Here is a 26,636-nt window from a genome sequence, read left to right as displayed (position 1 = left end):
TAGGACTAAGATGAAAAGAAATTCTTCACTTAGAGAGTGGTGACCCACTGGAATTCCCTGCCAAATCATTTGGTATTTTCATGAAGCAGTTAGTTATAGTTCTTAAGGGATCAAAGGGTATGGGAGAAAGCAGAAGTAGGGTACTAAAGAGGATGATCAGTCATAATCATATTGAATAGTGGAACAGGCTCAAATGAATGAATGGCCTATTCCTGCTCCTATCTTCAATGCTTCACCCACAGGCTCTTTGATTTTAATTACCTTTCCTGTAGTCTACTTTGCACAGATCCAGCAGCTTTGACAATATTTAACTGCATTCATACCCATGCCGGGCTATCACAAATAGAACTCACTTGTTGCAGATTGGTAATTCTTCCTTGTTGTGCAGTCCCATGGCATATTTCAAGCAAATTTTGCTCATCCTGGAGTTGCTACTGTATGCTCCTTTTACCAAATACCATCCATTCCTTTACAGGTTTTCCAGTTTTGCCATTCCTCCAGGGGTGCACCTTCATGCAACTTCTTAATATTAACCTCCTCAGGACCAAAAGCACTAACAGCACCTTTTCTGCATTTTGATTCCCCTGTTGAATGGATCGTCTGGTCCTAAGTGGACTTCTGCTTCCACCTGTAATCAGATTATTATATTGTGCTTTATGTGTCCTCCACCTGATGCTATGGATTCCTTGTATCCAATACTGCCAATACAATTGTGCGCTATTCTGAAGGTGTATTGAATATCTACTAAAATATTAGTCTAACTGCAATCACACAACTTTAATGCTTTGGTGAATACCATTAGTTCAGATACCTGGGCAGACTGTCATCCCTCTAGGGCTCTTTGTTTTTCTATTTATCCATTATTTATTCTTCATCAGCCAAGAAGATCTTGGGCTTCCCAATATTGTGTCTTCTGAACCTATCTACAATGGTTCCTCCATTTATTCCTCCCATGGGATGTCCCTGATTGTACAACCTTCCTCATCCTCAACCAATATTTCACAGTGCTAGTTTTCTCCCTTTGACAACATCACTTCTTGGAGGTCAACCTCCTCGGAACCTACAACATTTGCATGGACCTGGAAATGTTGGAAATCAAGCCAGCCTCTCAAGTTAGGAAACTATGAACTACTTTGGTTGACCTATGCTGTGGACAAATTGTTAGGAATCCACTATTAAGGAAGTAATAATAGAAAGTTTGCAACATCAAAATGCAATCCATCAGAGTCAGCATAGTTTTATGAAAGGTAAATAATTGAGACCAATTTGCTGAGATTTAACAAGCAAGATGGATAATGGAAATCCTGTAGATGTAGATTCTCTAGACTTCTAGAAAGCATTTGATAAAGTGCCATAAAAAAGGTTAATACAGAAAGTAAGATCAGATGGGGTTTTGGTAATTCATGAATCAGATAGAAGATTGGCTAACTGATTGATTGTTTAGGTCCCCTCCCTAAAACCAAAAATGGGAACCAGTCAACTGTCATCTACCTAGAGAATAGCTCTCAGCTATAAAAGAATCACTGGCTCTCACAGAATTCTCTAAGCCCTCAGAAAACCATAATCTAAGCTAAAGGTACAGTGGTACTCTTAGCTAATATTCCTGAGACAAAAATTTGATGAAGATGACTGGAGAACAGCAGAGAAGGCAAAGAACACTCTGGAAGACTTATCCTGGTTGTAATTTCAAGAGATTAAGTTTTAATTATTTTTTATTAATTTGTTTTATATAAATGTCATGTATATCTATTAGAACGGCATACCGCTAGAATTTTGTTTTATTTGGGAAGAGTTAGTACTTAAGGGGAAATTGTTTGGCTTGTTAGTAGTTCTGTTAATTTGGTAACTGTTACAGTTAGATAAATAAATTGTTACTAGTTGATTGTGAAGTGACTGTCAAGAGTTCATTTTATTTTACCTCTCCTTTTTAGCAGATTGGGAGGTGAGATGCAGTTGTACCCCTTTTCACCCTTCCTTTAATAGATTATGAGCTGAGGTGAGCTTCTCTGGATGTAATAGTTTTACATGACAGAGCACTTTTTTCTGCATATTGATTCCCCTGTTGAATGGATCATCTGGTCCTAAGTGGAATTCTGCTTCCACCCTGTGATCAAATTACTATATTGTGCTTTATGTGTCCTCCACCTGATGCTATGTATTCCTTGTATCCAATACTGCCATACAATTGTGAGTTATTCTGAAGGTGTATTGAATATCTAATAAGATATTAGTCTAAGTACGATCACACAACTTTACAGTTATAGCTTGATGTTATAGTTTTACATATCAGAGGAGGGTCGACCTCTCCTTCGTAATAAGTATAAAAGTAAAGACGTTTTGCTATAGCAGCACAAGGCATTAGTGAGACCACATCTGGAGTATTACATACAATATTGGCACCTTTACCTGTGGAGGGATATAGTTGCATTGGAGGCAGTTCAGACAAGGTTCACTGGATTGATTCCAGACATGAGAGGTTTGTCCTATGAAAAGAGATTGAGCACTTTAGGCCTATACTCTGTGGAGTTTTGAAGAATAAGAGGAGATCTAATTGAGCTAAATAAAATGCTAAAGGGGTTTGACAAATTAGACGTGAGAGATTTTTTCATATGGGACAATCCAAAATGAAAGGTCATAGCTTTAGAACTAGGGGTAGCAGCTTTAAAACAGAGGTAAGGAGAAAATTACTTCTCTCAAAGGGTCATGAATCTGTGGACTTCACTACACCAGAATACAGCAGATGCCAGGACATTGAGTAAATTCAAGGAGGAGATAGACAGATTTTTAATTAGTGATGGGTTGTAGAATTATGGAGACTGTGCAAGAAAGTGGAATTGAGGCTAACATGAGATCAGCTACGATCAATGGTGGAACAGGCTCGACGGGACTCCTGCTCCTTCTACCATCCTTACCTGGTTTGGCCTACATGACTCCAGACCAACAGCAATGAGCATTGAACATCAGGCCCTCTAATCATGTCCTCTGGATGATCAGAGATGAGGAATAAATGCTGGCCTTGCCATCAATACTCACATCCTATTAACAATTTTTTAAAAAACTCATGTACCCCCAATAATCCTTGATTCACCTGCCTAACAAGAATCTATCCACCTCTTTACTAAATATAGAGTTCCAAAGTTACACAACTCTCTGAGAAAGAAAATATCCTCATCTCTGTTCTGAAAGGGTCATCCCTAAATTTAAAATAGAGCCAGTTTTGGAACTGATGCACAAAAGAAAACATCCTTTCTATGCCCACATTGTCAAGCCCATTCAGGATTTTATTCATTCAAATCAAGTCACGCTTCAATGTCTTAAACTCCTGTGTAAAGAAGCCCAGCCTATCTGACCATTCCTCCAAAGGCAATTTGGTCATTCCAGGCATGAAACTAGCAAACCTCCTTTGAATCACTTCTAATAAAGAGAAAAAGCTGCGCACAAAAATCAAATTGTGGTTTCAGAAATGGCCTGTATAACAAAAGTGAAGTATAACGTTCTTATTTATATGTTAATTTCTTCCCAAAGTAAATGTTTGGATCTTATTAGCCTTCTTGTTGATGTGCTGTGCCTACGTACTAACTCATGCACGAGAACAACTAAATTTTTTCTGCACTTCTGAAATTCTGCAGTTCTTTTTCATTGAAGTAATACTTTGATTTTTCATTCTTCCTACCAGGGTAAACAACGTCACATTTTTCCACATTACACTCTATTTGCCAGATTTTTGCCGACTCACACAACCCATCCATATCCTGTATAAAATTTCTTTACATTTTTCACAACATACTTTCCTACATAGCTTGGTGTCATCTGCAAATTTAGCTAACAGGCCTTCTCTCCCCTCATCTGAATCATTGATGTAAATTGCAAAAATTGAGGTCCTCACACAGATTCCTTTGGGGCACCACTTGTTACATTCTGCCAATCAGACAAAGATCCATTTATGTATATTATGTATGTTTCTGCCAGCTGGTCAATCTTCCATCTATGCTAGTGTGTTGCCTCCTCCATCATGTGCTTTTATTTTCTGCAATGACCTTTGTTGTGAAACCTTTTCAAATATCTTCTGGAAATCAAAAAATAGTACATCAAAAGGCTTTCACAGTATGTGTACTGCATCAACAAACTCCAATAAGTTGGTTATATATGACCTCCCTTTGATGAAACCATGCTGAATCTTCCTGATTACCTTGAGTCTTTCTAGGTGTGCAGCTATAATTATTTAAATGTTGATTCTAACACCTTCTCCACATAGTCAACAAACTAACTGGGCTACAGTTTCCTGCCTCTCCGTCTTCATAAAAAGAGGAGTTATATTTTGTACTTTCCAGTCTGATGTATCCTTTCCTGAATATGGGGAATTTTTGAAAATTAACATTGACACACTTATTACATCATTGGCAACCTCTTTTAAGATCTCAGAATGTTGTCCATCTGGACGTGAACAGCCCACAGTTACATCAATTTGCTTAGTATGACTTCCCTGGTGATTGCAATTTCACAAAGTTCCTCTTTCCCTTCCACCTTCTGATTTACAGCAATGGCTAGAATGTTTTTTATATCCTCTGTAGTGAAGGCAGAAGCAAAATATTTGTTCAATTAACCTGCTATTTCCTTGTTATCTATGTTCTCACTCTCTAGAGGGCTAAAATTCAATTATATCTTTCCGTTCTAAAAACCTGCAGAAACTTTTTAAAATATGGTTTTACACTCCAAGCTATTCCTCTTCTACTTTCATTTCTTCCTCATTAACATTTTAGTCCTTCTCAGTCATTCTTTATTTCCTCACCAATCATCTGACCTGCCACTCATCTTTGTGTAGTTATGTTTTTTCCTTAACTATGATGCTTTTCCCAACTTGTTTAATTGACCACAGTTGGTGGATCCTCCTTTTAGATTTTTTCTAAGTACTCTTATAGACTTATAATGAGTAATCTGAAATATTCCCATAAATGTCTGTCACTGTTGTCTCACCTTGAAGCTGAGACTTAAGGAGTCCCGGAGTAATATTATCCAGAAATAGAGTTTTGATGAGGGAGTGCAGATGTTGTCACAAATCTATGGATAATGAATGGATATTTGTTCAACAGATAGTGGTACTGCTTAGGTATAATAAAGAAATATTGAGAGTAGCACATGAAATTTCTCTGCAGGTTATGTATCAATATGTAAAACTCAAGCTTCAATAAACAAGCATTTTACCTGATCAAGAAGTCAGAAGGACATAGTCCAGTTCTGCAAAACATGTCATAGAGTTGGTGGGTGTGTGTACATTTACAATATTAAAAAGATATTGGATAAGCACATGAATTGGAGGGATATTGGCCAGGAGCAGGTAGATGGGACTAGTTTAGTTTGAGATTATGGTCGGCATGGACTTCTTGGACTGAAGGGTCTCTATTTCCATGCTATACGACTCTGTAACTCTATGTAATCAAGTGAGCGTCATTAACCCCCAGACTAGTTTTTGAGCAATCACTCAGATAAGTATTAGTAGATCGTTTGGGGCCATTATTGGTAATTAAAACAGAACATCAGTATATCTCAATTAATATGATGATCCCATTTCCAGATATTCTTTTAAGCACAATTATAGATAAGGTTGTAGTGGAAATGTAACTCCATTTTCCTTCATTATGGACTACTGATTGAAATACAATCTCACCAGAGTTCTAACATTATGTCTAAAAATTCTCAGTACATAGTAAGCAATTTAGGTGTAAAACAGTTGAAGTGCACTGTCTATCATCCACAAATGTAGGGAAATTTGGAGAGAGGCTATTTGACTCCCAAGACAATGATTAAGGTCATTGCAATAATATCCACAGGATTGGACAAACGATTAAATTTCTTATCATTTACTATCAGAGATATACTGAGTTAAGTCAATGACGAAGGGTCTAGGCCTGCAACGTCAGCTTTTGTGCTCCTGAGATGCTGCTTGGCCTGCTGTGTTCATCCAGCTTCACACTTGGTTATCTTGAATTGATTTATGGACATGAGATAAAAGGTCCATTAAAATTGAGCATAAAAATATGATTTCTCAATGTTGGCTTACATGTCCATTTTTGCAGCAACACTCACAAGGGCACGCAAAGTATCACAGGAGCTGTACAGCAGGGTCACGCAAGATTAAAGCAAGCAATAGAGGTAGGAGACTCATTAGTTAGGGCCACAAACAGGTGTTTCTGTGGCCACGTACAAGATTCCAGACTGATCTATTACTTCCCTGGTGCCAGTGTTGAGGATGCCTCTGAGTGGTTGCACAAAATTCTAAACGGAAGGGTGAGCAGCCAGAAGTTGTGGTGCACATTGGTACCAACAGCATGATAGAAAGAGTGATGACGTCCTGTGGAGTGAATATAAGCAGTTAGGAAAGAGGCTGAAGAGCAGGCCCTCGAGGGTAGTAATCTCTGGGTTACGAACAGTGCAACATGCTCGTGAGGCAGGGAATTGAAAGATATGACAAATGAATACATGGTTAAGAAGCTGATGCAGGGGGCAGGGTTTCAGGTTTTTGGATCATTGGGACCGCTTCTGGACAGGGATGATCTGTACAAGAGGGACAGGGTGCATCTAAATTGGAGGGGAGCCAATATCTTTGCAGAGAGGTTTGCCAGTGCTACCCAGGAGGGTTTAAACTAGAGTGGCAGGGGATAGCGACCAGAGCAGCAGGTCAGCAAGTGGAGGGATTGAGGGAAGGTAGATGTTAAGGCCAATAAGTCAGATAGAAAAGACAGGCATAGACAGGTAATTGAATATGATGATACTAATGGACTGAAATGTGTTTATTTCAATGCATGGAGTATAATAGGCAAGGCAGAAGAGCTGAGCCTGGATCAGTACATGAGACTATGATGTTGTAGCCATTACAGAGATTTGGATGAGAGAGTGACAGGACTGGCTGCTCAATGTTCCAGGATTTCATTGCTTTTGACAGGATAGAGAGTAAGATAAAAGAGATGAAGGAATTGCATTACTAATCAGAGAGAATGTTACGTCTGCACTCAGAGAGGAGATACTGGATGGATCATCCATAATGGATAGAGCTCAAAAATAAGACGGGGCAATCACTCTTATAGGATTATACTACCAGCCCCGCAACAGCCTCTGGGACATTGCGAAACAAATGCGTAGGCAGATTATGGAAAGATACAGTAAAAACACAGTTGTCATAGTTGGTGACTTTAACTTGCTGAATATTGACTGGACTCCCTACAAGTGAGAGACCCAGATGGGGCATAATTTGTTAAGTGCATCCAAGAGGGTTTCTTGAAACAGTACTTAGATAGTCCAACTTGAGGATGTGCCATACTGGCCTTTGTATTGGCTAATGAGCCTGGTCAGGTGACTGATCTTTCAGTGGGAGAGCATTTTGGAAACAATGATAACAACTCCTTAAGTTTTAAGATAGCTAAGGACAAGGATAATTCAGGACCTTGCAGGAAGGTACTAAATTGGGGGAGGGAAAATTACATCAGTATTAGGCAAGAACTAGGGAGTGTTAATTGGGAGGAGCTGTTATCAGAAAAGTCCACATTTGACATGTGGGAACTGTTTAACGACCTGCTGTGGAAAGTTGAAGACCGGCATGTTCCAGTAAGGAGAAAGGTCAAGGATGGCAAGATAATAGACCCTTGGATAACAAGGGAGGTTGTGAATTTAGTCAAAAGGAAAAAAGAAGCATATGTGGGGTTTAGGAAGCTAAAATCAGACAGGTCCTGTGAGGAATCTAAGGAAAGCAGTAAAGTATGCAAGCAGGGAATTAGCAAAGCAAGAAAGGACTGTGAAATTACCTTGGCAAGTAGGGTTGAAAAGAATCCCAAGGCATTCTATAGATACATTAAAAACAACAGGATAATGAGGGAGAAGGCAGAACCGCTCAAGGATAAAAGAGGGAACTTGTGCTTACAGGCAGAGAATGTGGATGGGATCCTAAATGAGTACTTTGAATAAGTATTCACCCAGGAAAAGGAATGGAGAATTGTGAGATTTATGTGGAGCATGCTGATATGCTAGGGAATTTTCAGATCAAGAAATAAGTGGTGTTAGATATCCTGAAGAGCGTTAAGATGGATAAGTCCCCAGTGTCTGATGGTATCCACCCCCAGGTTCTTGAGAGAGGCAAGAGAGGAGATTGCTGGGGCCTTGACCATGATGTTTGTATCCTCCCTAGCAACTGGAGAGGTCCTAGAGAACTGGCGAGTAACTAATGTTGTTCATCTGTTCAAGAAGGGAAATTGAGATAAACTACAGACCGGTGAGTCTCACATCATCAGTTAGGAAGCTACTGGGGAGAATTTTTAAGGATAGGATTTACGCACATTTGGAAAAGCATGGACTAATTAGGAACAGTCAGCATGGTTTTCTGCAGGACAGGTCGTGATTTACTAATTTGAATTCTTCAAGGAGGTGACAAAGGTGAGGATAGAGCAATGGATGATGTTTACATGGATTTTAGTAAGGCTTTTGACAAGATCCCTCATGGAAGACTCATCTAGAAGATTAAGATGCATGGGATCCATGATGACTTGGCTGCATGGATTCAAAATTGGCTAGCCCATAGAAGACAGAGTGTAGGGTGGAAAGGTATTTTTCAGGCTGGAGGTCCATGACTAGTGGTATTCTGCAGGGATCCTTACTGTGTCCTCTGCTGTTTGTGATGTATGTAAATGACTTGGATGAAAATGTAGATGGGTGGGTTAGTAAGTTTGCAGACAACACAAAGATTGGTGGAGTTGTGGATAGTGTAGAAAGGTGTCAAAGAATACACTGGAATATAGCTCAGTTGCAGATATGGGCAGAGAAATAGCAAATGGAGTTTAATCCAGGTAATTGTGAAGTGCTGCAGTTTGGGAGATCAAATATTAACGAAAAACATATAGTTAATGGCAGGACTCGGAACAGCATTGATGTACAGAAGGATCTTGGAGTTCAAGTCCATAGCTCCCTGAAAGTGGTCATGCAAGTACTGGAGAAGGCATATGACATGCTTGCCTTTATTCGTCAGGGATTTGAGTACAAGCGTCAGCATGCCATGTTGCAGCTTTATATGGCTTTGGTTAGGCCACACTTGGGAGTAATGTTTTCAGTTTTGGTTGCCACATTACAGGAATGATGTGGAAGCTTTGGAGAGGGTGCAGAAGCGGTTTAATAGAATGCTGCCTGGATTAGAGGGTATGAGATTTAAGAAGAGGCTAGAAAAACTCAGGTTGTTTTCTCCTGAACAGTAGAGCCTGAGCGGAGACTTGATAGAAGTTCTATAAAATTATCAGATGCATAGATGGGGTTGACAGCCAGAATTGTTTTTCCCAGAGTTGAAATATCTACTACGAGGGGTAATGCATTTAAGGTTAGAGGAGGAATGTTTAAAGGAGACATGAGGGGCAAGATTTTTACACAGCGAGTGGTAGAAGTCTGGAACACACTGTTGGGGTGGTATTGGAGGCAGATACAACTAATAGATGATAATATCAATATGCAAGGAGTAGAGGGGCATGGACCAAAGGCAGGCAGAAGGGATTAGTTTTGTTTGGTGTCATGTTCAGCGTAACATTGAGGGCCAAAGGGCCCATTCCTGTGCTGTATGGTTCTGTGTTTTATAATAAATTTTCACAAGCAGCATTGAAAAAATGGGTGACAAACATTCTACAACCGGAATATTTACCCTTAACATCAAAAACTAGAGAGACATCAATCTTTGCACACTAAATGGATTGAATCAATGTCAAGTCATGCCATTCAAGTCTAAAAACAGTCTATGGTTCCAGCTAATGTTTCGGGTCCAGTGATCTTCTTCAAAACAATTCTGAAAAAGGGTTACTGGACTCAAAATGTTAAGTTTTCTTTCCCTCCACACATGCTGGCGAACCTGCTGAGTTTCTCCAGCAATTTCTGTTTTTGTTTCTGTTTTCCGGCATCTGCGGTTCCTTGATCTTTTTCAAATATCAAGTTGTGCTCATGAAATTGTTACATTATTGAGACTGAGTGGCACCAAAAGTCTTTGAGTTCAGGAAAAACTGTCCGATGACAGCCTTCAGATTAGTCATGCTGCAATTTGCTACAGACTTATGACAGTGCTGCAGCCAAAAACATCCAGAGCTGGAAAACAGAAAACAGCTCTCACTGTCTTCATTGTGTGTGAAAAGAAAAAAAAAGAAAGAAAGAAATTTAAAGAAAGAATTCTAATACAAGAAAAAACCAAGGTGCACCCAATCAGCTATTAACCAAAGGATAGGAGGAGTCTGTAGATAATAGTGTGTCATCTTTGATAAAATCAAAAGAACTGTGAAAGATAACTGTCCACTTTGTGATTTGGCCTTTTCATCTTCAAAATTATACTTTCCCTGTTTATGGTTTCCCATTTGTAATATTTATGTCAAGCCATCTGTCCTTTGTTTGATTGGTAAATGAATAAGTGTGCATTTGGGGTTTTTTAATCATTATGGCTTAAATCACAAAGTAGTAGTTTAGTAATTCTTTCTTTTATTGTTTGTTAAAGAATAACCGTGCTTACATTAAATAGAGTTACTTCCTTATTAATGACAAAACGGGATGTGAATTAGTTTTTTCCTGAATGGCAGAGAGTCCGGCAAATTGATCATCTTTAATGGTTTAAATTGGGTATTTATGCATTTGTCATGGCTTGTGGAATAGTGGGGTTCAATTGTTAGTGCATTCTTCCCCGTTGAGTTGTAATATCGGTTTTACCACAGATAAAATACTGGCTCATCTTAATAACTTCATTTGATAATGTTCCTAACTTCATTGGTTGTTAAGACATACCTTTCTTGTTTAAGTAGGTTAGGAGATTGGACTTTGTCAAATGGAACCCCACAATTTTAAAAAGGGGGAGAGTTGGGAATTGTATACCATGTAACCTAACATCAGTGGTAGTGACAATGTTAAAATCTACTTTAAAGTCTGTAAAAACAGGAAATTTTAAAAATATTGATGTAATTAGACAATGTTAACATGTATTAATGAGATAGAAATCAATCATATTTGACAAGTCAACTAGAGTTCCTTGAGGACATAACTAGTAGAATATTTAAAGGAAAACTATTGGGTACAGTGAGTTTGAAATTTTAGAAAATTTCTGTTGAAGTAACACATAAAATGTTAGTGTGCAAAATTAAAGCATATGGTTTTGAAATAACTCCAGGAAGACCAGTATCCTGTCATCAAGTCACCCTTTATTAAACACATGCATAGTACAAGACACTGACCCAGCTAGCTCAATGCCGGGTTCTTAGTTGAACAGAGCCCCAACACTCCTGTTTATATGGAGATAGTAGGAACTGATGATGCTGAAGAATCTGAGATAACAAGGTGTAGAGCTGGATGAACACAGCAGGCCAAGCAACATCAGAAAAGCACAAAAGCTGACGTTTTGGGCCTAGGCCCTTCATCAGAAAAGGGGGAGGGGGAGAGGGTTCTGAAATAAATTAGGAGAGAGGGGGAGGTGGATTGAAGATGGATAGAGGAGAAGATAGGTGAAGAGGAGACAGACAAGTTAAAGAGATGGGGTTGGAGCCAGTAAACAACTACACCTCCAGTTGCGAACCATTTCAACTCCCCTTCCCACTCCTTGGACAACATGTCCATCCTGTGCCTCCTGCAGTGCCAGAATGACACCACCCAAAAGCTGCAGGAACAGCATCTCATATTTCGCTTGCGAACCCTGCAGCCCAGGGGTATCATGTGGACTTCACAAGCTTCAAAATCTCCTCTCCCCCAACCACATCCCAAAACCAGCCCAGCTCATCCCCGCCTCACTAACCATTCCTCCTACCTCAAGCCCCACCCCCATTCCCTACCTACTAACCTCATCCCACCTCCTTGACCTGTCTGTCCCTCCTGGACCAACCTGTCCCCTCCCTAACTCCCCACCTACATTCACCTTTACTGGCTCCAACCCAGTGTCTTTGACCTGTCTGTCTCCTCTCCACCTATCTTTTCCTTTATCCATCTTCCCTCCGCCTCCCCCCCTCCCTATTTATTTCAGAATCTCCTTCTGCTCTCTCATTTCTGAAGAAGGGTCTTGACCCACAACATCAGCTTTCCTGCTCCTCTGATGTCACTTGGCCTGCCGTGTTCATCCAGCTCTATACCTTGTTTACTCCTATTTATATATGTCAGCCGGGACTCCCTAATTGGACCAGGTTGACAACCCCAATCACAGAACTCATGTTCTATGAGATCCACCTGGCTGACTCATTCCAATCACTACACATTTGGTGGTAATATTTTGTCGAGGAGTGAGGATTGTTTTGCAGACTGGAAACAGAGAGTAATAATAAATGGATCTTTTTCAGAATGGAAGATGGTGACTAGTGGGGTAGTTGCAAGATTAGTACTTGGGCTCCATGTATTCACAGTATACACTAAAGATTTTGTTAAGGGACATAATTGTAGTATTTCCAAGACTGCTGATAACACAAGTGCTATTGTGAATAATGTTGAGGAGATAAAGAGGCTTCAAGCATGTTTAAACAAGTTGACTGAGTGGTTGAATAGATGACGATTGTTGCATAATGTAGCTAAGTATGAGGTTATATACTTCAGACAGAAAATCAGAAAAGGCAGAGCATCATATAGGTGATGATAGAGTGGGGGATGTTGATATACTTAAGGACCTGCGTATGGTGCCAGTAACTGAAAGCAAGGATGCAAGTCCAGCAAGCAGTTAGGAAGCAAAGTAATATATTAGGCTTTATTGCAGAAAGATTTGAGTACAGGAACACGGATGTCTTACTACTGTTGTACGGGGCTTTGGTGAGGCATCCTGGAGTATTGTGAGCAGTTCTGGTTTCCTTGCCTAAGGAAGGATATATTTACCACAGAAAAAGTGCAGCAAAATCTCTTCTAGGGATGGCAAGACGACCTCTGAGAAGACATAGGGTCATCTGGGCCTGTAATCACTGGAGTTTGGGGAATGAGAGAGTTCTCATTGAAACATATAAAATTCTGGCAGGCTGGATGGACTGGATGTGAAGATAATGTTTCCCATGTCAGGAGGAGTTTTGGAACAAGGCATCAGGATATGGGGTGGACTATTTAGGACTCAGATCTGGAAATTTTCTTGCAGACAATGTTGTAAATCCATGGGACTGAATATATTTAACAAAACAAATAGATTTCTAGACACTAAAAATATCAAGAGATATGGGGAAGGAACAAAAGCGTAGTGTTCAGATAGACAATCAACCATGATCACGTTGAATGGTACAGCAGGCTTGATGAACCAAATGGTCTATTCCTGCTGCTTTTTCTTTTTTCCTATGTTAACGTCGCTTGCCCATTGTAGCATTGTTCAAAAATTGTTGTCCAACAAGAATCCCGCATATACAATTTTCTAGTGATTCTGGCTATATTCTTATTGTATTGTATAATACAATAGATCATTCCAAGTAGAGTTATATACCAAACAGAATTTGTCATCTTCTATGTATTTTCTTTTGCATATTCAATATGAACTTTCCCATTTTTTGTCTCTAATTATTCTGTCCATTGCCCAACATTCCCTGTACTACATTCTTAATGTGTTTGTTTTTTTGGAGTACAGTATTTGCTGCTGTTATCCATGAACCATCTTAGATACTTGAATCGTGTTATGATACCAGCTCTTGGACAAGTCAGAAGTCAGAAGAAATTTGTCTTTTTAGGTCATTTTTGTAGTTTGGTTACCACCGTGGTCAGTAACTGAACATAATCACATGGGGGCGCCAATGTTCTTTTAACAATAGAACACATGCTTATACTTCTGAACTAGAGACATTAAATTGCGTAGATACTTTCTGGAACAAACAGGTTTTATCAAGAAATTAGTTCATCAATTTTAATGTGGGCTGTAAGATACCTGCTGATTAGAGAGTCAAGTGACTTCAGAAAAACATCCAAGCAAAGCTTTTAGAGAGATCATAGTCATAAAGTGGAAATACCAGTGTTGGCCTGGGGCGGACAAGATCAAAAATCACATGACACTAGGTTATAGTCCAACAGGTTTATTTAAAAACACCAGCTTTCGAATCTTTGCTCCTTTACACCTGAGGAAGGAGTAGAGCTTAGAAAATTAGTGTTTTCAAACAAACTTGTTGGACTATAACCTGGTGTAATGTCATTTTTGACCTCGACAGAGTCATCAAGTAATAGAGCTTGAAAACCTGGTGGAAAGAGACTTACGGGGCCTAGTGTCAGTGGTTGCCTAGCAACCCTTTCTGGTCTTGTTTTCTGTTTCAAAATCTTAAAAGAGCCAGAATGAGAAGAAGCATCCAATGCTAGCAATCAGTGAAAGCCTTTGTCTGTCCTGAAATTTGCTCTTAGTTGAAGTATTGGAGAACCTGATAACATTTCCATACCTGAATATCTTGACTACCTCGTAAATCCTAAAAAGCTAACCTGTGATCATTTTTCAAGGATTTGGTACCATTTTGGTTTCCATCCAAATCAAAGATTTATTCAGAAAATCTTCCTTTAGTTTAGAGCAGTCAACAATTTGAATTTGTCAAAATGAAATCTGGTGTGCTGTTTGTATTTGATCTTTCTGTTTTTCAGACCATTGGCCACAAAGGGTATTTTTCTTTACCCTTTTAATTATCCTTTTTGCAGAGTTGTATTGTTTGTGATGTGTTTTGGGAATTACACAGGATATAGTTCAAATTCTGGATTAGAGCTTAGTAGTTAACTAGTTTTGTCACACATTTTCAGAAATGATCTGTTTATAAGAGATGGATTATCTTTGAATTCATTAAAGAAACATTTTGATTTATTCTAGCTGGCGGTACTAAAAGGGAAACAAATGGCCATTTTCGTGATTGAATCAAAATATTTATAGTAACGGTGGGGCTTGTAGACTAGCGAGGTTTGATAGACAGTGCCCTCTTGTCCCTGTGGTGACAATAACTATTTAGATAGCATTCATAGAAACTTTTCTCCATGTTAGTGACCTGAGAAATGCAACTTGATTCGTCAAAAATGGCCAGTTGTTCACAAACCCATGCTGAACATACATGAAGTTCAGTGGTGATGATAGTTTCTGATCTCTTCTCCACAAATGATAAGCGTGAGCCTATTGATTTTTTGCCACTTCTTACTGTAAAATAGTGCAATTTACAAATTTCACTCCAAAGATACAATTTGAAAGTTTGCAATAATGACTGATTAATTATACCTGACATTACATACAGACATCATATTGACCTTTTTTCAATTTTTTGAATGATTAAATCACAAATGTTAGTTGTTAACAGCGAAGTCAATAGTCAAATTGACACAGGATGTAGAAAAGGTGAATTTATTTTCTCAATGCTCACTCTGCTGTACACTTTTAAGCAGCTGCATTAGTTCACGTCTTTTTCACATTTCATCAACTGAAATGCTGTACGAGACGTAAAGTTGATCACCCTTAAAGGCAGAGGTTTGTTTCATCTCCATCGTGTTTCCAGAAGGCTAAAGTGAAACCAATTCTTTTGAAAATGTGAGAAACTAGATTTAGTTGACAACGCATTTGAAGAGATCGCCTGACAGCATGACCAGCCGATTTTTATCTGTGAACATGAGTAGTATAGGCAGTTCTTTAACGTTGATCAAGAGTAGGATCTTTGTTTGGAAAAAATACTGAGTCAGTGTAATGACTTTTCATAGTTTGAGATTTTGAGCTTATGTTAATATAACAAGAGGATCTAGGGACCCCTACACAGAAAAGAATCCCGCAACAGGGGCTAGCATGCTGTTTGAGTCCAGAAGGGATGAAAGGCCGGGTCCAGAGCAGGGGAAAGGAGATTTTGTGTCCTGGAGATGTTAGGTTAAATATGATGGAAGGGTTCCCCGGTCAGGGTGCGGGAAGTGTCGTGAGAGGGGGTGTGATACGGTGTCAGTTTACTAGTTACTATGTATCTATTTAACACACTAACTTTTCTTGAGTAACTACTGTACTTATTTCCATCGGAACTCTCCGAATTGTCTAATTGAAATGGAGGTTTTTGTAAGTTTCAAAGCACAGAGGCATTGCCAGCGGAAAATTCAATTTCCGGGGCGATTGCTTGGGGGCTGGTGAGCTACAAATGGGGATTCTGTAGGGCCACTACGTGCAAGAAGCTATAGCGACTGCCTGGCCGATGGAAAATCCGACCTCAATATGACTCTTTCGGAGTTCGGTAACTGTGTGCGTTGCTGCAAGAAACCCCGGGAACCGTTTCAGTTGGCCGGTAGCACCCCTCCCCCCCGTTTTACAGCTCCACATCGACCGAGGACATGGACTGAAAATGCTGTGCAGCATCGAGTGCTCGTAGTTTTTCTCCTTGCACTTGCCCATTGTCGTGGGTTTTGAGCTCGAGGGGTGTTTCTGTGGGGTGGATCCGCGGTGATGGGCTCTCTTGCTGACGATGGGAGATGGACTGTGCGCCTGGCCGTGGGCCTGTTGGCCGGGGCCGCGGGACTTTACGGCCTCCACAAACTGGTGACACTAAAACGGCAGCAGCAGCGAGCTGGCGGCGACCGTCCGTCAGAGAAAAACCTAGTCCACCGAGTGACCGGCCTGAAGGTACCGGGTGATGAGCAAGGAATAGCAGAAGGTACTCTTTACACCAAGTGTGGAGGGAGAAAAGGAGACATTTCATTCACTCTCAGTAAACTTTACAACTTCCCTTCCCTGTGGCTTAACTACTACCAGATACTCCTGAGTAACTGCACGTTAAAATCTGTACAGACTAATTATGGTAGAGAGATCATAACAAGTTGTCCAGGTGATTGTGTTAAAATAAGACAGTGAGGATGATTTTGCAGATGTCGAACAGTGTGCTGGGTCACATGTAGCACAGCATGAACCCAAAATCACAGCTGAGGCCATCTGCATGGATATAGAACTTGGATACATTCTCTGCTCGGCGATTCTGCGTTGTTGTGTATCTCAAAGGCAGCCTTGGATGCTTACCCGAAAATCGGAGGCTGAATGTCCTTGACCACTGAAGTGTTCCTTGGCTGAGAGGGAACATTCCTGTCTGGCGATTGTTGCATAGTGTCGTCATCTGTTGTCATAGTGGTTGCATGGTCTCACCAATATACCATGTCTCGGGGCATCCTTGCCTGCAACATGTGAGCTAGACAACATTGGCCGAGTCGCACGAATATCTGACGTGCATATGGTGGGTGGGGTATTCACACATGTAATGATAGTAGTGTCCATGTCGATGAACTGATGTCTTGCAGTGGGTGCCATGGTAAGGTTGTGTGGTGTTGTGGTTGATTTTTCTTTACAGAAGGCTGGGTAGGTTTGCTGCGAATGATGCTCTGTTTAAGGTTTGGCAGTTGTTTGAAGGTGACAAGTGAAGGCATAAGGATGATCTGGATGAGATGACCCTGATGATGATGGACATATGAAGAACGTGGCGTAGTTTCTCTGCTATGGGCAAGTACTGGATGATGAAGGATACTCTATCAGCCATGTCCTATATCTGTCGTCTCAGTGGGTTATTGCAGTTTTTCACTGTGGTGTATCAGAACTGGAAATCGATGAGTTGAGCATCATATCCCATTCTTATGAGGGCATCTTTCAGCATCTTCACATCTATCAGGTCCCTCCTCTTCTGAGCAGATCCTGTGTATACGTAGTGCTTGTCCGTAGGGGATGGCTTCTTTAACGTGTTTAGGGTGGAAGCTAGAGATGTGCAGCATCCTGAGGTTATGCGTGGACTTGTATAGAGTGAGGTACTGAGGTGTCTGCCCTTGATGGAGATGCACGTATTGAAAAGTGAGACTGATTCTAAACAGTAGTCCATGGTAAGTCAGATAATGGGATGAAACCTGTTGATATCATTGTGTAGTCGTTTCAGTGATTCCTCGCCATGAGTCCAAAGGAGGAAAATGGCATCACGAATCTGGTGAATTGCATTGATCGGAGGTCCTGTGCAACAGCAAAGTCTTGCTCAATCTTGTGCGTAGCTTGATAACATAGCGTTTCTCTACCTTAATTAGTTTATACACGTGTAGACTACTTGTTACTTTCATTAGACCCTTGGCATGTGACTCTTATAACTGTATTGTTATTCTAGCTGTTTGATTTGTCTCCAGTACTGCCTTTTTTTTAACATTTTGTAATTAACTCTCTGCTTCATTTAATTGAATTGTAGGTCATCCCTTCACTTGCTATTCAGTTGCTGACACTTTACTCACACTTTTTTACATTTGATCACCTGCAAAGATTTGTTATTCAGTCTGTTGACACTACAGCCACACTATTTGATTAGATTAGATTAGGTTCCCTATAGTGTTGCAGCAGGCCCTTCGGCCCAACAAGTCCACACCGCCCCTTGAAGCATCCCACCCAGACCCATCCCCCATAACCCACATACCTCTGAACACTACGGGCAATTTAGCATGACCAATCCACCTAACCTGCATATCTTTGGACTGTGGGAGGAAACTGGAGCACCTGGAGGAAACCCACGCAGACACGGGGAGAATGTGCAAACTCCACACAGACAGTCGCCCGAGGCGGGAATTGAAACCTGGTTCCTGGTGCTGTGAGGTTCAGTGGTTAGCACTGCAGCCACCATGCTGCCCCGATTTGTATGATTTTTTGATCTCTCTGCCTATAAATTCTGTGCCTGTGTGCTTTTCTTCATTTTTTACCTAATAAAGGAACAGTGCTTAGAAACTTTGTCTTCGCAGATAAACCTGTTGGACTGTGTAACCTGGTGTCATGTGTCTTCTGAGACTACTCATGCATACGCGTCTTTCGGTGCCGGCCCGTTGCATTTGGCTCAGAAACACGAATTGCTGGAGAAACTCAGCAGGCTTGGAAGCAATGCTAGAAAGAAAACAAAATTAACAATTCAAGTCCAGTGACCATTCTTGAGAACATTTGACTACAAGTCCCGTGTTAGGGAAGGAGCAAATTGTCTACTTCCTGATCACTGGAGACCAGACGCACTTGGGAAGTTTCCCTATAGTCATTTCCTATTTTCTTTAGGATTCTGAATTTGAGTTGGAGACTGAGTACACAGCTGCATTCCCATGGAAATTGAAGGCATATTTAAACTTAACGTAAGACAGATGTAACTTCACAACCTATGTAAGCCTTCAGTCATTTTGCTTCTGACCTGGTATGACTACCTCCCCTTCTCTTCCCATTCCCCTCCCCCAAAAAATGAACTTCAATGAAATGAGGATACAGTTGGCTAAAGTGAACTGGATAGATGGCTTAGCAGGAATGATAGTAAGCAAGCAGTGGGAAACATTTTAAGAAGGTAATCTATGACTGTCAACAAAAATATTCTTAAGACAGGATAAACCAACCAAACAAGGAGCCTATTAAATTGGAAGAAAAGTATACAAGGAAGCATAAGTCGGCCATAGCCCTGAAGCCTAGAATAAATTCAGAACCCAGCAGAGGAGGACTAAAAAGATAAAGACAAAGAAAAGTAACTACGAGGGCTAACTAGCAACAATTTCAAAAACTGGCATTGAGAGCTCCTTTTAAATATGTAAACAGGAAGGGAGAGGTCAGATTGAGTATAGGCCAGTAGGACATGAATCTGGGAAGATGTCATGGGGAACAAGGAAATGGTAGATGACTTACAGATACTTTGCATCAGTGTTAATGGTGGAAGATTTCAAACATCCCATTAGTACTGAAGAATGCAAGTGGAGGAATTATGTACCATCACTAGAGAATTAATATTAAACAATCTAATGGGGCTAAAGGCAGATAAGTCCCCTAGTCCAGATGGTTTGCATCCTAGGATCTTAAAACAGGTAGCTGCAGTGAATAGCGTTGATTTGTAATTTTCCAAAAATCCTTGGATTCTGGCGAAGTACCAGAGAACTGGAAATCTGCCAATCATGCCTGCCTAATTTATCATAGTTTTGTTCAGGAAGTCTCAACAAGAGTTGATAGAGGGGAACCAGGAGATGTGTTCTGTTTGGACTTTCGGAAGGTGTTCAGCAAAGTACTTCAAAAATATCTTAAGCCATAAGAACCTGCATTGCTGGAGATCGTATATTGGCATGGATAGAAAATTGGCTGATGGGCAGGGAACAGAGAGTGGGGATAAAGGTGTTTTCAGGTTGGCAGACTGTGACCAGTAAGTTTTCACAGGGATCACTGCTGGGACCACAACTATTTACAATATATATATTCCCTCCCTAAGAGCATTGTGGGTCTAACTACAACACAGGGACTGCAGCGATTCAAAAAGGCAGCTCACCACCACCTTCTGAAAGGCAACAAATGCTGGTCAGCTCGCAAAACTCACGTCCTACAAGTAAGTGTTTTAAAAAAAATTAATGACTTGAAGGAAGGAATTAAGTGTAGCATAGCCAAATTTGCAGATGACACAAAAATATGTGGAAAAGCAGGTTTGAAAAAGAACGTAAGCATTTTGCAAAAAGATATTGATGGGTTCGATAAGTGGGCAAAAGTTGGCAAATGGATTTTAATGTGGGAAAATGTGAAGTTGTTCACTTTGGGAAGGAGAACAAAAGTATATTATTCAAATGGAGGAAAAACTGCAGAAAGCTGCAATACAAAGAGACATGGGTACTTGTGCATGAAATGCAGAAAGCTAGCACTCAGGTGCAGCAGGTAATTAGGAAGGCTAATGGAATGTTGGCCCTTATTTCAAAGGATTTGGAGTAGGGAAGCCTTACTGCAACTGTACAAGATACTGGCGAGACCACATCTGGAGTACTGAGAACAGTTTTGGTCCCCTTATTTATGAAAATATATCATTGACAGCAGGTAAGAGTAGTTCACAAGCGTGATCCTTGGTATGGAGGGATAGGTTGAACAGGTTGGGACCCTACTCAGTTTCCTAAAATATTTGTTGACATTGTATTTGTCTTTATTTTTTGACTTAAATTGCTTTATTTGGCCATGTTGGTTTTTGACAAATCATTTATCAGTTTTATCCAAAAATTCAAAATGTCTCTTCACAGGATTAAAATATGAGGAACTGATTGAAATTTTTGTGTTTTAAAATCATTTATGTGCTACTTCCTCCTCTCCTTCCAGGATTTCTGTGTGCAAAGTCTCCTGACGTCTTAGAACGACAACATTTGCAAGCAGTTCTGGGCCTACTTAAGGAGTCCTCTGATGCTTCCACTCGAGAACAAGCACTGGTGACTTTAGGGAACAGTGCTGCATTCAGTGCCAATCAGGTATATCCAAATACATTTGTCATCCATTTTTAAAAAAATCAAATTTTAAGCATCAGTTCTGATGGAACTATGGTAAAAAGTACAAAATTATTACAACCTTGTACTTAGTGTATATATGTATTTTTGGACAATAATTTTTGTAAAAGATTTGTTATCAAAAAGAAAATTCATTATTTTTCTGAGCTGATGTGAACTTCAAGTGCCTCTATGTTGTTTAATTTAATAGTACATTAAACAAAAATAATACATTAATTTTTGCTAAAATGGGGATGTAAATAATTTTTAAATTAACTGGTACCTTTATATTTTCAGGATCTTCTTCGAAACTTAGATGGACTCAGCATCATTGCAAATTGCTTGTTTGATGAAGTCATCTCTGTCAGAGTTAAGGCACTAAATGTCTTGAATAATCTTTCCATGAATATTGCTAACCAAAAAGAACTGAAGGTAATGAGACATTGTGTTTGAGGGGGAAAAAATCTTCGTGTGCAAACTTAACTGTAGGACTGCTTTTCAGTTTTTTTTTAACTCGCTGCGTATAGTAGTGACTTTCACTTTCCATACATGTCTTAAGCAAATGTGGCAGCCCAATCTGTGCACATTGCCCCACATAACAAATTAAGCAGTCATCACAAAATCTGTTTTAGATGATGTGAGTTGATGCAGGATTGTTGGCAAGGACACTGGAAGAAGTCACAAGGGCAAGGCTGTAGTAGGTGTAGTAAATGCTGGATGACTAGAGAAATTGAGGTTTTTGTCAAGAATAAGATGGAAGCAAATGTTGGGTATAGATGGCAAGGATCGAGCAAATCTCTTTAAGAGTATGCTTAAGCGGGAAATCAGGAGAGCAAAAGTAGGACATTAGATAGTTTTAGAAAGTAGGCTTAAGGGATTCTATAAATACATTAAGGACAACCTGAGTAACTTGGGAGACAATAGGGCCCCTTTAAAGATTAGAAAAATCGCCTGTGCATGGGACCGCAAGAGATAGGGAGATACTAAACGAATATTTTGTATCAGTGTTTACAGTGGAGAAGGATATGGAAAGTGGAGACCTCTGGAAAATAAATAGTGACGTCTTGAAAAATGCCCCTATTACAGAGGAGGAGGTGCTGGATGTCTTAAAATGCATAAAGGCAGGTAAATCCACGGAAACTGATGAGGTGTACCCGAGAACATTCTGGCAACCTAGGGAAGTGAATACTGAGCCCCTTGCTGAGATATTTGGTTTATTGATAGCCACAGGAGAGGTGCCGGAAGACTGGAGGTTGGCTAATATGGTGCTGCTATTTAGGAAAGGTGGTAAGGAAAAGCCAGGGAACTATAGACCGATGACTCTGACATCAGTGTGCAAGCTATTGGAGGGGATCTTGAGGGACAGAATTTACGTGTATTTGAAAAGGCCTGAATACTTATTTGTGAGAGACTGAATACTGTAGTCTGGTGCCTGGAACTGTTAGGAGGTTCGGCCCTCTTCCCCATTACTGTTTCCAGACTGTGACCTAAGTCATCTGCCAGTGACTTGCCTTTGGTGGATTTGTTGTTTGGGACCTGTGGTTTGAGACATGGCAGCCTAAAGGACTGGTGCTAGCTGGTGAGAATGAACTTGATCAGGTTGTTTTTCTATGATTTGCGTGAGGGTTGGAGATAGTCCTGGATTTGGGGTGAGGCATAGCGGTGGGGGTAGGGGGAATGCAAGGGGAGCTCTAAAACAACATCCACTGTGGGGCCCAATCGTTCCTACGTGGGATGGTTGCATCCTCTGCTTAACTTATTTAACAGAAGAACACTGGGTGAAATGTTACTCGCACTCCAGCCTTGGCAAGGTTAGTCAGTGCCTCCACCATTGTTGCTGCAGCATCAGGTTTTCGTTTGCCTGGCCTGGGCGGATGTCATGGAGGGCATCTTCACATTTGGGCATGAGAGTGCTGCCACAGGAGGAAGCTACCTCGCTTATGGATACCAGTGGGATGGGAGGAGAGCATCTGCAGTGGAGGAAAGCCTGGAGAAAGACTAAGTATTGGTGGTGGCGTCCCAGCAGGATTCCACAACTGACCCTGAGGCCATTGGCCCCCATGCAGAACCCTTGCAAAGGATAGTGGACCCAGGCTCCTCAGGAAGGTTGCAGGGGTCGGAACCAGAGTGGGGCCTATCAATGATAAAAGCATGAGTGAGCAAGCGGTTTCCCCTGCAACCCCAACCCCCAAGTCCCCTGAAACCCATAAGTCACAGGAAAAGGGGAGGGGGCGAATCAGTAGCGAGATGGAGGTGCTTCTTGTTACCCTCATCCTCCCAAAAAAAGGCGCCACTCCATGAGGTCAGAGAGACAGGGGGAGTCCAGTACTAGCAACAACACCTCCTGGGGATGAGGGAGCAGCGTCCCCAGGAAACCCTTGTCCCTCCTTGTGAGGGAAGGGGCCGTGAGTCCGGCCCTGCATCTGGACCATGCACTCAGAGGCTGAGGTGGTCCTGGCTACTGAGGTCTTGCCTATGCCACAAGAACTGGAATGGTACCCTGAATGGCAGTGAAGAAGAAGCAGCCTCGTAGCCACCTCCAGGCCTTTATGTTAGGCATCTCCCCTCTTACTGGGGCCTTTTCCCAGATACGGAGGGCGAGCCAGTGCTGGGAGTGAAGCAGATTTCTGAACTGCTGCCACCCAGCGGGCCTGATATTTCAGTCACTGTTTTAGTTGAGTCTGACATAATCTAAGATTTGGAGGTCCTGCAAAGGATCATCTTGCTATTGACCCAAAGAATGGGGTTGAGGCAGGGATGTGACTGACTGGTGACCCCCAGATCATTACACTTAGTTTGGGGGAGTTGTTGGAGTCGGAGGTGACAACCTGGAAGAGGACTGAGTGTCAGTCGCTAACTTGGTGGAGAGCGACATGGTGCTCGTGAACAAGATCCCCCTCACGTCTACAGGGGAACTCCAGGATTTCTGCCAAGCAGTGCTTGGTCCCCGAGACAGAGACCGGTTGGCTGTGGACCAGTGGAGTTCTCTACTGCTTCTGGTCATGTCTGCTGAAGGTAATTGGCAGCCCCAGGTATGGATAAGAATGCGAAGGAGCAGTGCCAGGGATTCCTTTGCAGTATCCTGAAGGAGTGAAAGAGAAAAGAAACCCTGCACCCACTCAGTAAGTTGGGTTTCATTGTTTTAACTGGTGGCACGTACTGCAGCCTTGAAGACATCTGTGGCTAGCCTCAATGTCAATGGGAGCAGAAGGCCCAGCACAGATTTTGTATCCTCTCACTCCTCGGGACGAATGTACATGGTGAACCACCTGCAAGAAACCCACACCATTTCAGAAGATGAAGCTGCATAGTTCCTGGCGCTTTGGGGAAGGGTCTTCGTGAGTTACCTGGCCTCCAATTCCGGAAGGGTGGCTATCTTGTTGGCCTCTTTTTCCCAGCCAGAGATTTTGAGGGTCAAGGAGAGTGTGGCAGGCCATCTGCTGCAACTCACGGTTTGTTTTGGAGGCACGATGTTTCACTTTGTAAATGTGTACATGCCTTGGGTGGGACCTGAGCAGACATGCTTCTTCAGGGATGTGTCTACTCTTCTCAGCCCCATCAGTGAGGGTGAACTTATCCTTCTTAGAGGAGACTTCAATTATACCCTCGAGAGGTGGGATGATAGTGGTACCCGGAAGAGCTCAGCATTGGTGGGGCACGTTGAGGGAGTTGGTTACCCCTTTGATTTGGTCAACATCTGGTGAAATCTCTACATTGAATCCATTGCCTTCACCTTTGCAAGGCCTGGGGTCGGAGTGTCCAGAATTGTCTGCCACTATATTTCTAGGACATATGTCTCCTGTGCAGCAGGTGCCATTTTCCGATCATAACCAGGTCTGGGTGGAGCTCATTCCATTCAGTGCTGGGCGAGGTTGGTGTATTGGCGCTTGAACGACCTGCTGCTGGAGGACGAGCGGTTCTGGGACTCTTTTTGTCACTTCTAGACCAGCTGGAGAAGGAAGCTGGGGGCTTTCCCTCCTTGAGGCTGTGGTGAGATGCAGGCAAAACTCAGATCTCTGTCTTCAGTCAGCAGTATCTATGGGGGTCTATGAAGAGGTAGAAATCCAGAATTGAGGGGTTGGAGAAGGAGGTGCTCAACCTGAAGTCACGTCTCGTCAGCCTGCTGTGGACCCGGCTGTGTGGAAGGTGTATGAAGAAAAGAAGGCTGCGCTCTGGGACCTGTATCTCATTGAAGCCTGAGCGCACATTTGAGATCGTGGGACCAGTTCATTTGGGATCTCGACTGTGGCTGCCCCTTCGACTGTGCACTGGAAAAGAGGCACAGGGTCCACCAGCAGCTTCTTGTGTTGCTAGCCAGTGATGAATCCCTCATCATGGATCCTGAGGGCATCAGGGCTCTGGGTGAGGGACTGTTTTAGGACTCTCTTCCCTGCGGATCCATCCAGCAAGGAAGAGTTTTGTTGGAGGACCTGCTGCAGGTCAGTCCCAAGGGTGCTTGGAGGCCCAACCCCCAATCTGAGCTTGGAAAAGCCAACCGTGTCCTTGACTGTCATTCCAGGGGCAAGTCTTGGGGACTGGATGGGCAGGCTGTGGAGTACTTCAGGGCATTCTGAGACATCCTGAGGGTTTTTGGGGCGCAACTATGTGTAGTTCATGCAAGAATGTATCGTGACTGCGGAGATGCCCCATTCTTGGTGCAGGGCCATCATCATTCTGTTACCTAAGAAGGTGGCTCTCTATTTGTTAAAGAATTGGTGTCCAGTCTCCCCCCTCAGCACAGACTACAAAATTTTTACCAGGGCACTTTCGATTTGCCTTGGCACAGTGCTGGACCACATGATCCACTCAGACCAGTCCTACACCATCCTGGGCTGGTGCTGACCTGCAGAGGACGTGTTAATATACTCTCACACTTCTTCACCTTTTATCAAATCAATATGACTGTTTCATCCAAAGGAATCATTTCAGTTATCAATTACCTGAATCATACATGTCAAGCATTACTAGCAACAAATTATCCAACAAAAAACACATTTGCTTATTAGCCGTTGAATCCTTTTAAATTTACCTGTTAAACAAGGCAAAATACAGTGGATTCTATAAAAGGTTGGGGGAAAGAAACCATCTGAGAAGAGTCATCTGGACTCAAAACGTTAGCTTTCTTTCTCTCCATGGATGCTGCCTGACCCGCTGTGATCGCCAGCATTTTTGTGTTTTTGGTACAGATCCCAGTGTCTGCAGTAATTTGTTTCTCTAAAGAAGGATCACTGGATCTGATGTTTGACTCTGGTTTCTCTCTATAAATGTTGCCAGATCTTGCTGAGTTTCTCCAGCAGTTGGTGTTTCTGTTAGTATTTTGCTGTTTTCAGTCCTTCATTTCCATTAGCTTTGCCTGGTCTTTGATGCTTAGTGTAGTATATACCATGACTAAAGGTATTCATAATATGTATCAATGATTTATATGAGAGAACTAATGTAATATCTCAAAATTTGCAGATGAC

General features: G+C 41.6%; 1 protein-coding gene across 6 annotated transcripts in view; it reads left to right on the top strand.

Annotated features, from left to right (window-relative positions):
* The first annotated feature begins 15,820 nt into the window (after positions 1-15,820).
* The window catches only part of armc10 (armadillo repeat containing 10), a 57,087-nt gene continuing 46,271 nt past the window's right edge, over positions 15,821-26,636 (top strand). For 3 of the 6 annotated variants that reach the window (XM_059654571.1, XM_059654572.1, XM_059654573.1), the window contains exons 1-4: positions 15,821-16,574; positions 20,151-20,264; positions 21,014-21,159; positions 21,472-21,606. In XM_059654571.1, the coding sequence (XP_059510554.1) occupies positions 16,367-16,574; positions 20,151-20,264; positions 21,014-21,159; positions 21,472-21,606 (603 nt within the window). In that variant the 5' untranslated portion in view covers positions 15,821-16,366. The remainder of the gene's footprint in view (positions 16,575-20,150; positions 20,265-21,013; positions 21,160-21,471; positions 21,607-26,636) is intronic. The other 3 variants (XM_059654570.1, XM_059654569.1, XM_048554239.1) reach the window with 2 other exon arrangements.

This window comes from Stegostoma tigrinum, chromosome 25, assembly GCF_030684315.1.
Source record: "Stegostoma tigrinum isolate sSteTig4 chromosome 25, sSteTig4.hap1, whole genome shotgun sequence".
Lineage (NCBI taxonomy): Eukaryota > Metazoa > Chordata > Chondrichthyes > Orectolobiformes > Stegostomatidae > Stegostoma > Stegostoma tigrinum.
Note: the sequence above shows the minus strand (reverse complement) of the source record. Positions and strands in the feature narration are given on the sequence as shown.